Here is a 12,402-nt window from a genome sequence, read left to right as displayed (position 1 = left end):
AGCTGAATACAAAAGCCCGTATGGCTCATGCGTGCTCCATGTTGCGTGAGCACATACGGAAGCAAAAAATGTGCTTGCTCCACCTAAGGAAGCGCACTTGCGCGCTGTGCTGCTTGCTCCTGTTGTAGGAGTCTGTCTAGAATGTATCGATGGTTCGTTGCGCTGCGTTACGCTCCTACACGACGTATTGTCTTATGAGCTTAAGGCACATTATAATTTAGTAAAAGCTAACCTATCTTTCGTTACTAACATTAGTGTTCTTGTTCTTCTTGAGTTGTTTAATGTCTTGTGAATACTCTATTAAGAATCATAGGCAAACATGTTTTGCTACGTAAAAGTTGTAGATAACAACGTATCTGTGAAATTGGAGGTTACAAATGGAAAGTTGGAATTGTCAACGTTACAGTTATATTTTCCAGAAGCAACTTCATTAACATATATACAAAATGGCGATGTAATAGGGTTATTCATTAAAGATAACAAAATTATCCTTGACAATAACATTGACGAATATCAAGTATTTAATCCGAGATTTAATCCTTCGAGTAATCCTAATAGTAAGTTGATACTCGTATAGCTACATTGAAATATTTCCTAGTCAAATCTTGATTGCTAATTATTTGTAGGAAGTCCTTTCCAAAGCGGGAACAAAAAAAGGGTCGATCATATCCTGTCAATGATTAACAGCTCAAGTTCCACAAGTCCACGTGATGCAACCCTTCCCAAGAGCAAAGTGGCAAAAATGTCAATTTAAAAAAATTTGACAGTAGGGTAGAAACACCAGTTTAAAAATGAGACGAAGCTTACGCTCATGAAGTATTCTTTAGGAGGATTGCAGAAAATTGAGTTAGATGCAGGAAAAAAGTATTCGTACGATGAAATTCTACAACTCTGCATTGAAGCAATGATTCAAGAGAATAACAAAGACTTATTCGAAACCAGTGATGTTTATTTAGGATGGTTTGATAATACGATGTTCAAAGACTTTTCTGATAGTAGAGGTAATATCGGTGATTTTTGGGAGTTTGCTAGCCGAGCCCTTAAAGCTTCAAACAGACAGTTAAAACTGTACTTGCTTTCCCAAACAAAAAAAAAGAACAGCTGAGAACGATGGCAAAAGTAAAAATGATGGTACAGACCAAGGTACGGACACAACTCCTACTGGAGAAGCGGATGTGCTGCCTAGTAAGAAAGTTTCTGCGATCAAAGAGTCTTTGTCGCGAAAACCTATGGATACTTGGACCTGTTTTTTATCAGATTTGCAAATACCTGTACCTATCATTCAGCGGGATGACTTTACAATGCTCAGCAAAGAGTTAGGGCGAGGAGCTTTTGGCTATGTAAACCAAGGAATATGGTTAAACACCCCCGTCGTGATAAAAACAATTAAAGTAACGAATGATTACAAATACTCAAAGAGAGAAATTTTAACACTTTCTCGTTTAAGACATCCAAACCTGATTTCATTGATCTGCAGATCCGATGAACTATTTTATCATAACAGAATTATTTATAAGTGAAAGTTTAAGACAAGTACTGTTTAATCCCGTCACAAAAAGATCATTTAATTTGACGAGAGAGAAAAAACTTATTATAGCACAAAAAATCAGTATGGCTGTTAGTTTTATTCATGATTTGACACCTAGTATCATTCATAAAGATATCAAGCCTGAGAATGTACTTGTCAATGAAGCTTGTGAGGTAAAATTAATTGATTTTGGGCTAAGTCGATTCGAAGGACTACATTTGGAGCTAAATTCAACTGTAGGCTCGCACCCGAAAGGTACGACTTGGTACTTTCACCCGAGATCATTGTTGACAAGCAGTCCCATTCAGTAAAATCTGATATATGGGCACTGGGCTGTGTGATTGTTGAGATCTTCTCAGAAAAATCAATCTGGACTGTATCAAACAATGATATGATGTGTGGTCTGTTTAATACATTAAGAGCTATAATGATTCAAAACAAAAAACCTGATATGAGTTATGTACCGAATGATTTAAAAAAAATATTAGTAAAATGTTTTGATTATCGGCCAGACCAAAAGCAAGTACAATACTAGATGTATTGAAATGTTCCGATTCCGATTTTCCAGATGAAAACTAATTAGCATAAAAAATGAGTCTTTTTAATGTTACACTGTAATACTATGATAATAGTTAATTAAGTTTACCATTAAATTAAAATTTTAGTGGACAACCAGTCAATTAGACTATATGTAAATGAAAGTGCATAGTGAAGTATACTGGTTGTAAGGATGTTGGTTAATACATGCACGTTATAAAGAGACAATGTAATGTTGTTAGAAAAGTATTGTCGGTTAAATGATTGTTCGTACCTGTGTAACATTTAAATTTATGTTAGGATCGAAAGGATTCTTGGTTATAGTGTTAAAAAAAAAATTAATTAATAACATATATAATTTCAGTAAAGTAGTTATATTTCAACAGATCTCACCAGTAATACATGTGTTCGCATGATAAACAAAATGACAAATGGAAGAAAATTTATTTTTACAACTCAATGCACACCGTATTATTTGGAAGTATCCAATACACAAAAACAAACTGCAACCTGCCATCCCTCTGTTTAGAGACTTGGCCATCCTTGGCCCCAAGCTTATTGCAGTGCAGGTGTACGTTTTCATGATTAAATGATCGGTTTCTTCATGAAATGTTATTAACAATTCATAAGTTATCAATAATTTGCAAAATTTACACTACTATAGTTATGGGAAAAAAAAACCATTAAAATAATTGACACTATAATTACTAACTTGCTACTACTTCACTGATATACAACACATGTATAGCTATTGTTTAAACCACTACAATAAAGGTTATCACAAATCTTCTGTATGATGGTTTCTTACAGCCTACAGTACTTTCTTGAATAAGTCAAGGGCCTCTTCGATATTTTTGGGAATACTGTGATTGGGTACTAAAATATTGATCAGTTCTTTGATAAGGGGACTAATTAGAGTTGGTTTGGATGTAAATTTATCCATCAATTCTTGCACTACTTGCACATCTACACTTTTTTTGTAGTCTTTATCCTGATTCCTCTCTGGCAAGCGAAACATAACATAGGGTCTTCCTCCCATGTTATTTAAACCTTTTTGTTTTCTCACAGTATGTTCATTCCACATTTCCTTGGTTAATTGCAAATCAGCTTGTATTAGATGTCCAAAACAATACTGTAAACATTGAATGTAAAGTTTTGAACCATCAAATAAATTTTTTGCTTGCATGCCTTTGAAAAATTTTATGTAGTAATCGGCAAAATTTTGACGCATTTTCCCCCAATAAGATTTAATCCTCTGATTCCTAGTAAGGGAGAGGGGGGCAGAGTAGGTTCGGCGGGTGAAGTTGTCACCCTGGATTACAATCAAATAAATAACTTTCAGCCTGTGGATTTTTTTTCCTTGTTAATGAATAGTTTAGCTTCAATCCTCAAAAACTTTTTCGACTGAAAAAGTAATAATTAAGTAATTAGAATTATTAGAAAATTTGAACTTGATATATACGTGCCATCAAAAATTTGTAAGCATTTTTTGGAGGAAAATTATGTAATTCATGGTTTCAAATTGTATTGCAGTAAAAAGTGCCATTCAAGAGCTTTCATCAGCTACTCGAATTATTATCGTACGACATGCAGTATAAAAGTTATATTGAAATTAAAAAGTTACATGAAGGGGGCAGGGCGGACATCAACGGGAAGGGCAGGATGAGCACGGCGACTAGTGGCAACTATAGTGTCAAGCCGACTGTTTACGATTTTCTAACCCAACTTTTCGTTTTCCAAGGATGTTTTTTTTTCAACTTGTGCAAAAATTTTAATGTCTAGGATGGTCCATAATTACAAAAGAAAAAGTGAGAGAAGAGGGTGGATCGATGGTCAGTTGCAATTGGCTGTTGATTATGTACACAGTGATAAATCGATAAAAAGTTTCGCTACTAAGTTCGGTGTACCTAGAACAACCCTTGGAAGAAGATTAAAAAATCCAAGTGTAATATGAGTGTTGGTAAGTCAATAGATTGAAATATTTAAATAAATTGTGCACGTTTTTATTTATAATATAAATATTATTCAGGGTTCCAAAAAGTATTTTCTCATGAGCAGGAACAAGCTCTTTGCAATTACGTGCTTGACATGGAAAAAAGATTGATGGGGCTGTTATCAATGGAGTTAAGGCAATTAGCTTACGATTTTGCTATTAAACTTGGTGTAACACATCCTTTCAAATCAGAAACTGGTAATGTACCAACTGAAACATCAATAATTCATCTCAGCCTGTAATGTGACTTGAGAATTTAGGAATATTTTCATTTTTACATTACTAAAAAAAGAGTCCAAGGAGAAGAAGGGAAGCAAAATGACAATCAAGTCTGATGTGTTATTGAAAAAACCTGTAGAGTTGCACAAAAAATCATCTCAAAAGATGCCTGCTGATAATGTATTACCCAGGCAGCCATTAACTACTGTCAATCAAGAGAAAACTCCAAATAACATTTCACATTATTCGATTTTTAACGATCCTTTTCCCTTGGGTACTTTTGTAGTGCAATCTTAAACTGGTGAGCTTGACAAAGCACTTGATGAACCTTGCGAAAATTTTTAATTTATTTTAATTTGTTTTTAAACTCTAAGTCAATTAATTGGAATTATTTATTATTATTATTTATATATTATTATAGATTATTTTAATACCAAAGAGTAATTGAATCTCTCAACGAAATCAAAGTGATATTATCAAATAAGATGAAAAAAGGTTTTAAAATAAAATAAATTTATGTCATTATTTTCATTAATAAAAATATTGATCAACACTTAGATTCACGATTTTTTAATTAAATATATACCTTATAACCTCAAAGAATTTTTTACCCAACTCTTCGTGCTCATTGCGTCCGACGTTGAGATCTCCCCGCCCCGTAGGGGGGCAGACTGGCCTTTTTACTGAACTGAATTTAATGCCTCAACTATGGCCACAAAAATATCGCGCAAATTACTTTCTGTTATGTTTCTCCTCTTCAATTCCACCTTCTCCGAAATTCTTTTCACTTTTATTAATGGCACAGTAACTTCAAAGTCTTTTTCGAGCAAAGCTTTTACTTCTGCTTGAGAACAGTTTTTTTTAGGATATTTCTTCACGTTTTCTTCGAAACTCATGATTAATTTTTTTATTATGAACAGTAATAAGTAAAACCCAATTAAGATGTTATAAACAAAAGAATAGGTTAGCTTTTACTAAATTATAATGTGCCTTAAGCGCATAAAACAATACGTCGTGTAGGAGCGTAACGCAGCGCAACGAACCATCGATACATTGTAGACAGACTCCTAAAACAGGAGCAAGCAGCACAGCACGCAAGTGCGCTTCCTTAGGTGGAGCAAGCATATTTTTTGCTTCCGTATGTGCTCGCGTAACATGGAGCGCGCATGAGCCACACGGGCTTCCGTAGCTGAATGACTATAGCTATTAACAACACAGTAAAAGCAATGCCGAATTGCATTCCGAATGCAGCCATTTTCTGTGACTCCCTCAGTGCTCTACTAAGTTTAGAATCTTCAAATTTCAACATTAAAACCAACAACTATGTATTTGAAATAAGAGAAAAGTACTGTACGTATCTTAAAAGAAATTCGGACTTTTTTATAAAAATTTTCTGGATACCCTCGCCCATGGGAATCAGAGACAATGAAAAAATGGACCAACTAGCAAAACAATCAACAACAAAAAACTCTCTTGACATTCACAAAATTCCTTTTACCGATCTTACTGAAAAATTTAAGAGTCAAATGTACGAATCAACCAATAGTTTAGTAGGGCACTGAGGCTTATGAAAAGGTATTATTTATTTCAATAATTATAATAAAATGTAAGAAAACCTTGGTATGCAAACGAGAAACTTCCTCGAAAATTTATTACCACTATAAACAGAATTAGATCAAATGATTACGATTCAGCTAAATCTCTTCATCGCATTCAAATTGTTAATGATCCTTATTGTAAATGCGGTAAATCTAAAGAAAAATTAAATATTGTGGCAATGCGAACTTTATTAGCTAAATAGAGATAAATTTGTAAAAAATCTTAATAACATTAATATCCATTTACCATGTTCAGCCGAGGTTATAATCCACGAAACCTTATGTTATTATACAAGCATGCGCCCTTTTCTACCAAGTCCTACTTGATTGTCATTTACTTGTATAAGTGCAAAAATGTAAACCTAAGTTAAGCTGTATGGGCTAAAAAGGCTCTAATGGTTTTTTATGGGAGTTGTCCCAAAAATAAATGAAAAAAAAAAGTAATAATAATAATAATAATAATAATAATAATAATAATAATAATAATTACAGGTTTGGGAGTCTGACCTGACTACAGGATTAACTTCTCATGTTGTCTAGGATCTAACTCGACAACTCTGGTTTGAAGTCCAAACACAATGCTTGAGTCTTATTCTTATCTTCTAATGAAACAGCAGCTCAAAAAAAATGAACCAATTACACTCGTACACTTGTCTTAACTGTTGTATTGTTAAGCTTGACAGGTCTCGAATGCCGTGTAAGGTAATTGTTCGTACTTATTGTGACAACTTTAAGCCTCTTCTAGATATTTCGTAGTTTCCTTCTTAAAAATTCTTTATTTTTAATCTTAAATATCTGAGGCTTACAACTTCTCACAAGGTTCAAATTTTTTATCAAGTTCTTACATTAAACATTTCACGAATAGTTGATTAAAACTGTTTTTACACCTTCATATGTACGACTTAGCGCCCTCGAAAAGAATAATGCCGTTCGAACCAGAGGTATTAACGTACAAAAATATCGTCCTTCGAGCGAGACCTTTGTACTTGGCACCCGTAGTACGAAAAAAAAAATTCATTATTTAATTTATAGGTCTTATTGTTTTTAAAATAATCAAAGTTTGCAACACTTAAGTAGTAATTAATATTTATAAGTTGTGTAAAAATCAAAAAATATATGCACAATCGTAACTTCATCAAAAAATACAAGTTCAAACACGAAAATTTTAAGTATTCACTTAGTTAATAAAGAAAAGTGCATATAGTGTAATTACTTGAGCGTATAGGAGACAAAAACAGGCATTAAAAGATCAATTTTGCACTTGCTCATCTTAATAGTATGTTAAATCAAAAAAGGTAATAATCAACATGTAAACAACAATTTTTTAAGACGTTGCTATCATTCCATTTGTCTATTAAATAATGGGCAGTTTTTCAAATGATATTGGCTGTGTACTTAATTTGCTTTATCTGATTATTTTTGTAATGATAAACGTATTCCAAAATTTGGAGGCACCATGCATGCAACCATGTGTAAGACTCATGCTTTTAATACACTCCAAAATTTGAAGGCTATTGTAGCTCAGTAGCTCAAATGATGGACTAATCTCAGCTGATAAGTTAATAAAATGTGTATTGCTATCAAGGTATGTGTGTCTCAAAAACTCGATGGTTATCGATTAATCTACAACAGATATTATATCACCTTCCTAGATGAGATGCAGTCATGGATACGGAGCAGCCTATAAGTTACTTATAGATTTATCACAGGTTGATCAATACTTAATTAATTTTTAAGGCACACTGGCCCTGTGGTTTTAGGAGGCATCAAAGGCCAAAGTCTCGAGTGGAGTAAGGGGGTTTAGATAAAAAATTACGGCAAAACAAATAAAAAGATAGATATTTGCTAGTGAAACTTTTACGTATGCTTGTGTAATTTCTTTTTTCTCTTTGCTACTGTTTAGAATAATTATATTCATTTGTTTATCAAGTGTCTAAATTTGTAAATTCAATCATTGTATCTTACATTTTTCCTGATAGTTGAAGCTTTGTTACAGACACAAACATACATACCTATCAAGAAAACTGCAGACTTTTAAAGTTTAGAATTGAAACACACTGATCTGGTAAGAATTTGTATATCTGTGTGTGTGCGCGCGTGTAGGTGGGTGAGTGGGTGGCTGTGCGTATGAAATCAGTTAAACATCAGAATACCCTCAACTTATTTTTATACAACAAATCTTTTTTGCACATCAAGTTCCTTATCATTGTTTACAAATATAAATTCAAGTTTCAGTTCATTTTACTTTAAAATCACCAATTTTCCAATGTTAATTTTTTTTTATGTTGATTTTTCTACTAATATGGGATAGATACATTTCACGGGATAAGTACTACTCATGCTTTTTTTATATTACTGTAGATTTAAAAAAACTGATAATTATTGCCTGAAAATATGAAATTATAATTATAAAATAATTTTTCTATTTTCATAATCATAAAAAACTTCAATTTTGATGTAATTTGAACAGAAATATTTGTGTAATCATTAAGTAAATAATAATTTTCCGATGTATTCGGTACAACGTGCTCATTAACTGATCAAATACGTATTTTAAGGGCGAACGTATGTAAACATAACCTTACAGTATACTTACTGACCGCACGACAGTAAAGAGTTTATGTGAGATGAAATAAAATCTTTAAAAAAAAAATGTGTTCTACTTCATTTTTTATGTAATTATGTTCGTATGAAAAGTTCTTCTTTTAATTTTTCAGTATAAAATAAAGAACTGGAACTTTGTTTGTTAAGTCTGTATGAGAGTATGGGTAAATATTATTGTAAAAGAGTTATTCATTAATTTGATACGAATAATTTTTTGATGGCTCGCACTGCATCGTAAGTCTCCTAATAGAATGGCGTAAACGAAATAAGACAATTTATTAAAATATGTCTGTTTGTACATATGTTTTGTCAATTATTGTTACGCACAAGAATCATTTTGTGGTTTAGAAATTTTTATATATTTGAAATTTTGTTTTAGTGTTTGTGATTTTCAACAATCGGATTTTTTAATTTTTCTAAAATATATGAAAAAATGAAACATTAATAAAAAGTTATAAATAAGAGCTAAACTTTAGAAAAGCAGTACAACTAAACCACTATGTATAATTTTGAAAAGATAAAACAAAAAGTTAGATAACACCACCGTAGTATATGAAATTTCGTGCAGCAACTGTTCTGCAAAATATACTGCAGCCAAAACAAAAAAAGAACTTACAGAAAAAAAAAAAAAAAAGTAAATATAGTTACAAAACTGAATCTGTGGTATATGTACATACGATTTCAAACAATCATACTTTTAAATGGGATGGTATTAGATGTCTGATTACAATAATATAAGTATAAGTAAGAGGACCTATATATATTGAATCACACTTATAAAAGTTTTTTAAAATGTATAAATTACGATCAGATATATTAATTTGAATACAATCACCTTAAGTAACTGTGTGAATACGTATGCTGTACTATAAGTTGATAACTTTATGTAATATGGGTGCTTTTGCCTATTTGACTTACTTGCAAGCGAATTTGGCTATGTTAAATAATTTCCTTTGGCGTTTGTGTTAAAAATAATCTGCACTCATCAATTTGTATTCATAATTTCTTGGTTTTGTGATAATTTTTTGTTAAATTTGTTAATAAAGCCTGAAGAGGCTGACGCTCCCGTAAACGAAACGTCATTATATAAAGAACGTGTTGTATTTTTTGTTTGGAAGTTCACCCCAAAAGATCAACGAAAAATTATTAAATAGTAATATAAAAAAGAAAAACAATCAGATCTCATCTTATCAGTTTGACATTTAATTTTTCACTTTTTGTCTGGAATTCTTAATCATTTTTACCGAGTTTGAGTTTGATTGAATCTTTAAAGTGTTGAGAATGTGGATCTGATCTCGTTTTTGCTAGTTTTGTTGTTGATATCTATTGACGAAGGCTTTGGTAATGAAAAATCGCTTTACATTATATCCTTGTAACTTTCTGACAGTCCGAGTAGGTAAAATTTTCACGGATATAAGACTACATGAATATGGCCATCTATAGTCAGTCGATTTTCATCAATAATAACTTCCTAATTGTCTAATACGTCAGCATGACAGAGTTTTTGGAATGTTGATCTGCATGGCTGGGCAGTACACGATGTCTAGCTGTTCCGATCTCTAGATTACGGAAGCCCGGTCACGACATCTGCAGGCAGACGAGTTGTCGTGCATGCAGTCAAGTTGGTGGTCATGCAGTCGACTTGAAGCATATATATGCAATTGAAAACATAATAAACACAAAAATATAACCTCAATAGATTTTGTAGTGATCTGAACGACAAAAACAAACTGTCAGATTTTAAACCATGTTCAAAAATCAGTTGATCAAGAAATTTTTTGACGAAAATTAAAGCTACGAAGGAATAAGAAATTTATTGATAAAATTTGGATATGAAATTTCGTACAGACATTTGCAAAGAATTTTGAAAGAATTGGGCTTACGTCGAAAATTATTCAAGGAGAATTTGGATTTAGTGATCAGTGCTATTCTTGAAGAATTAGATGGAAGTGGTAGATGCTTAGGATATAAAGCTATGTGGAATAGATTAAAGCAGCAGTATGATTTAAAAGTGTACAGAAAAACTGTTCAAAAAGAGCTCCTTGTTATAGATCCTGAAGGGGTAGAAAATAGGTCAAAATACAAGTTAAAACGACGGGAGTATTGCGTGCCGGGCCCAAATTTTTTGTGGCACTTGGACGGCTACGAAAAATTGAAACCATTTGGTTTTTCAATTCATGGTTGCATTGACGGCTATTCACGAAAAATTTTATGGTTATCCGTTGCATCTACAAACAAGAAGCCGGAAGTTATTTGCTATTACTACCTTCAAGCAGTCAGAAAATTCAATCTTGTTCCAACATTGGTAAGATCAGATAAAGGGATGGAAAATAGTATTATTGAAAATGTTCAAAAAGTTTTGAGGGCTAATCATTCAGACGACCACGCAGGAAGTAGAAGCTATATTACAGGAAAGAGTACATAAAATCAACGAATTAAAGGTACTTGGCACAGAGTCCGACAATGTTCCATGGATTTTTGGATTAATCTTTTCAAAGACATGAGAGCAGTGGAGCACTATGATAATTCAAATCCTTTGCAAGTTGAATGTCTTAAATATTGTTTTGGCTCTTTAATTAAAAGTGATTTGGATCGAACTCGAAAAGAGTGGAATCGTCATAATATCCGGAAGCAAATTGGAGTAAACACTTTTCATGGCAAACCGAACTATTTGTTTTATGTGCCAGGTGCTAGTGGTACTGAAGACTGTGGGAAACCAGTGTGCAAAGAGGAAGTTTTAAATGCTTGGGAAAATTTTACAGAGTTGCAGAAGCTTTGTCAGCCCGAATTTTATCAATTAGTTCATGAACTTTTTCCCAACACCCAAGCACCCAGTAACGCTGCAGAAGCAATTGCCATGTACCATTAAATATTACTAGAAATTGAACAGTACTGACGATTAATTGTGTATATGGTAGTCAAGATTTACTGTGGAATATTGAAAAATTATTTTGAAATTTTTTTTAATTTATACTATAATTAAATAATGTATGCCTTACTATCATTATTAAATAAAACTTTATGTTACAAAAAACTATTTGATTATATTATTGTAGTTTTCGAAAATGTAAAAAGATATGTTGCTTGTCAATTTATTTACATTTGATATGATTTTATCAAAAACATTACATTACTGCCTGTATTGTTTAACAGCTTAAGAGTCATGCAGAACAACGCACGTTTACACAATTTATTTCTTGCGTGCAATATTTGCCAAAAATACAGATTTATTTACTACCTACTACATTAAACTTTCCCACATAACGTATGTAGCACTGGTTAGAACAAGACAATGACAATAAATACTTCCTTCCGCAATATCTTAGAATCTAAATAACTACAGAACCTACAGAAATAATTATATAAAAAAAAAAGTAGACTTAAGTCCGATATTTTTCTTATAATCTCTTACACACTAGTTATCACTCTTCAGGTACAGACTACAATCAATGCTTAAATCATCTTGACATTAGACTAGTATGTAGTTAACATGTGGACTTGAATACTACAGGAACGCTTTGAGGATCTCCATCGCTGAGGGACGTTTATAACTATCGTGAAATAAGCATCTAACCAAGATAGACTTAAGCTTGTCCAGTACTTTGGAGACGTCAGGAAATTTTTGGCTTTTCAGTATATTTTTTAACTCATCTTCACTGCAAGCATCCCATACTGGTTCTTCTTGAAACAGTTCAATTAAGGTGCAGCCGAGGGACCACACATCACTGTGGGTTGAAGCTTCATCATTGCGTAAAAGGATTTCGGGGGGAATATAAAGTAGTGTTTCCACGGGCTTGCATATAGTTGTTCGCAGTATGTTATCTAACATTTTTAAGGTGCTCAGTCCAAGGTCGCAGACTTTTACAAGACCAGATTTATCAATCATAACATTTTCTGGCTTTAAGTCACGATGGATGATTGGA

At 32.6% G+C, this 12,402-nt stretch overlaps 2 protein-coding genes across 2 annotated transcripts in view; one reads left to right on the top strand and one right to left on the bottom strand.

The window, feature by feature from the left end:
• Positions 1-12,402, bottom strand: part of SIFR (SIFamide receptor) — a 168,757-nt gene that overhangs the window by 90,240 nt on the left and 66,115 nt on the right. The window lies entirely within an intron of this gene.
• Positions 1,612-11,348, top strand: LOC106645721 (uncharacterized). The gene is given in 3 exon segments (XM_014361644.2): positions 1,612-1,783; positions 4,095-4,296; positions 10,274-11,348. Coding segments are annotated over 3 exon segments (1,449 nt in total).

The sequence above is a fragment of the Copidosoma floridanum genome, unplaced genomic scaffold, assembly GCF_036245765.1.
Source record: "Copidosoma floridanum isolate Cflo_tuat_1 unplaced genomic scaffold, Cflo_Japanese_pri ptg000021l, whole genome shotgun sequence".
NCBI classification, from domain to species: Eukaryota; Metazoa; Arthropoda; class Insecta; order Hymenoptera; family Encyrtidae; genus Copidosoma; species Copidosoma floridanum.
Note: the sequence above shows the minus strand (reverse complement) of the source record. Positions and strands in the feature narration are given on the sequence as shown.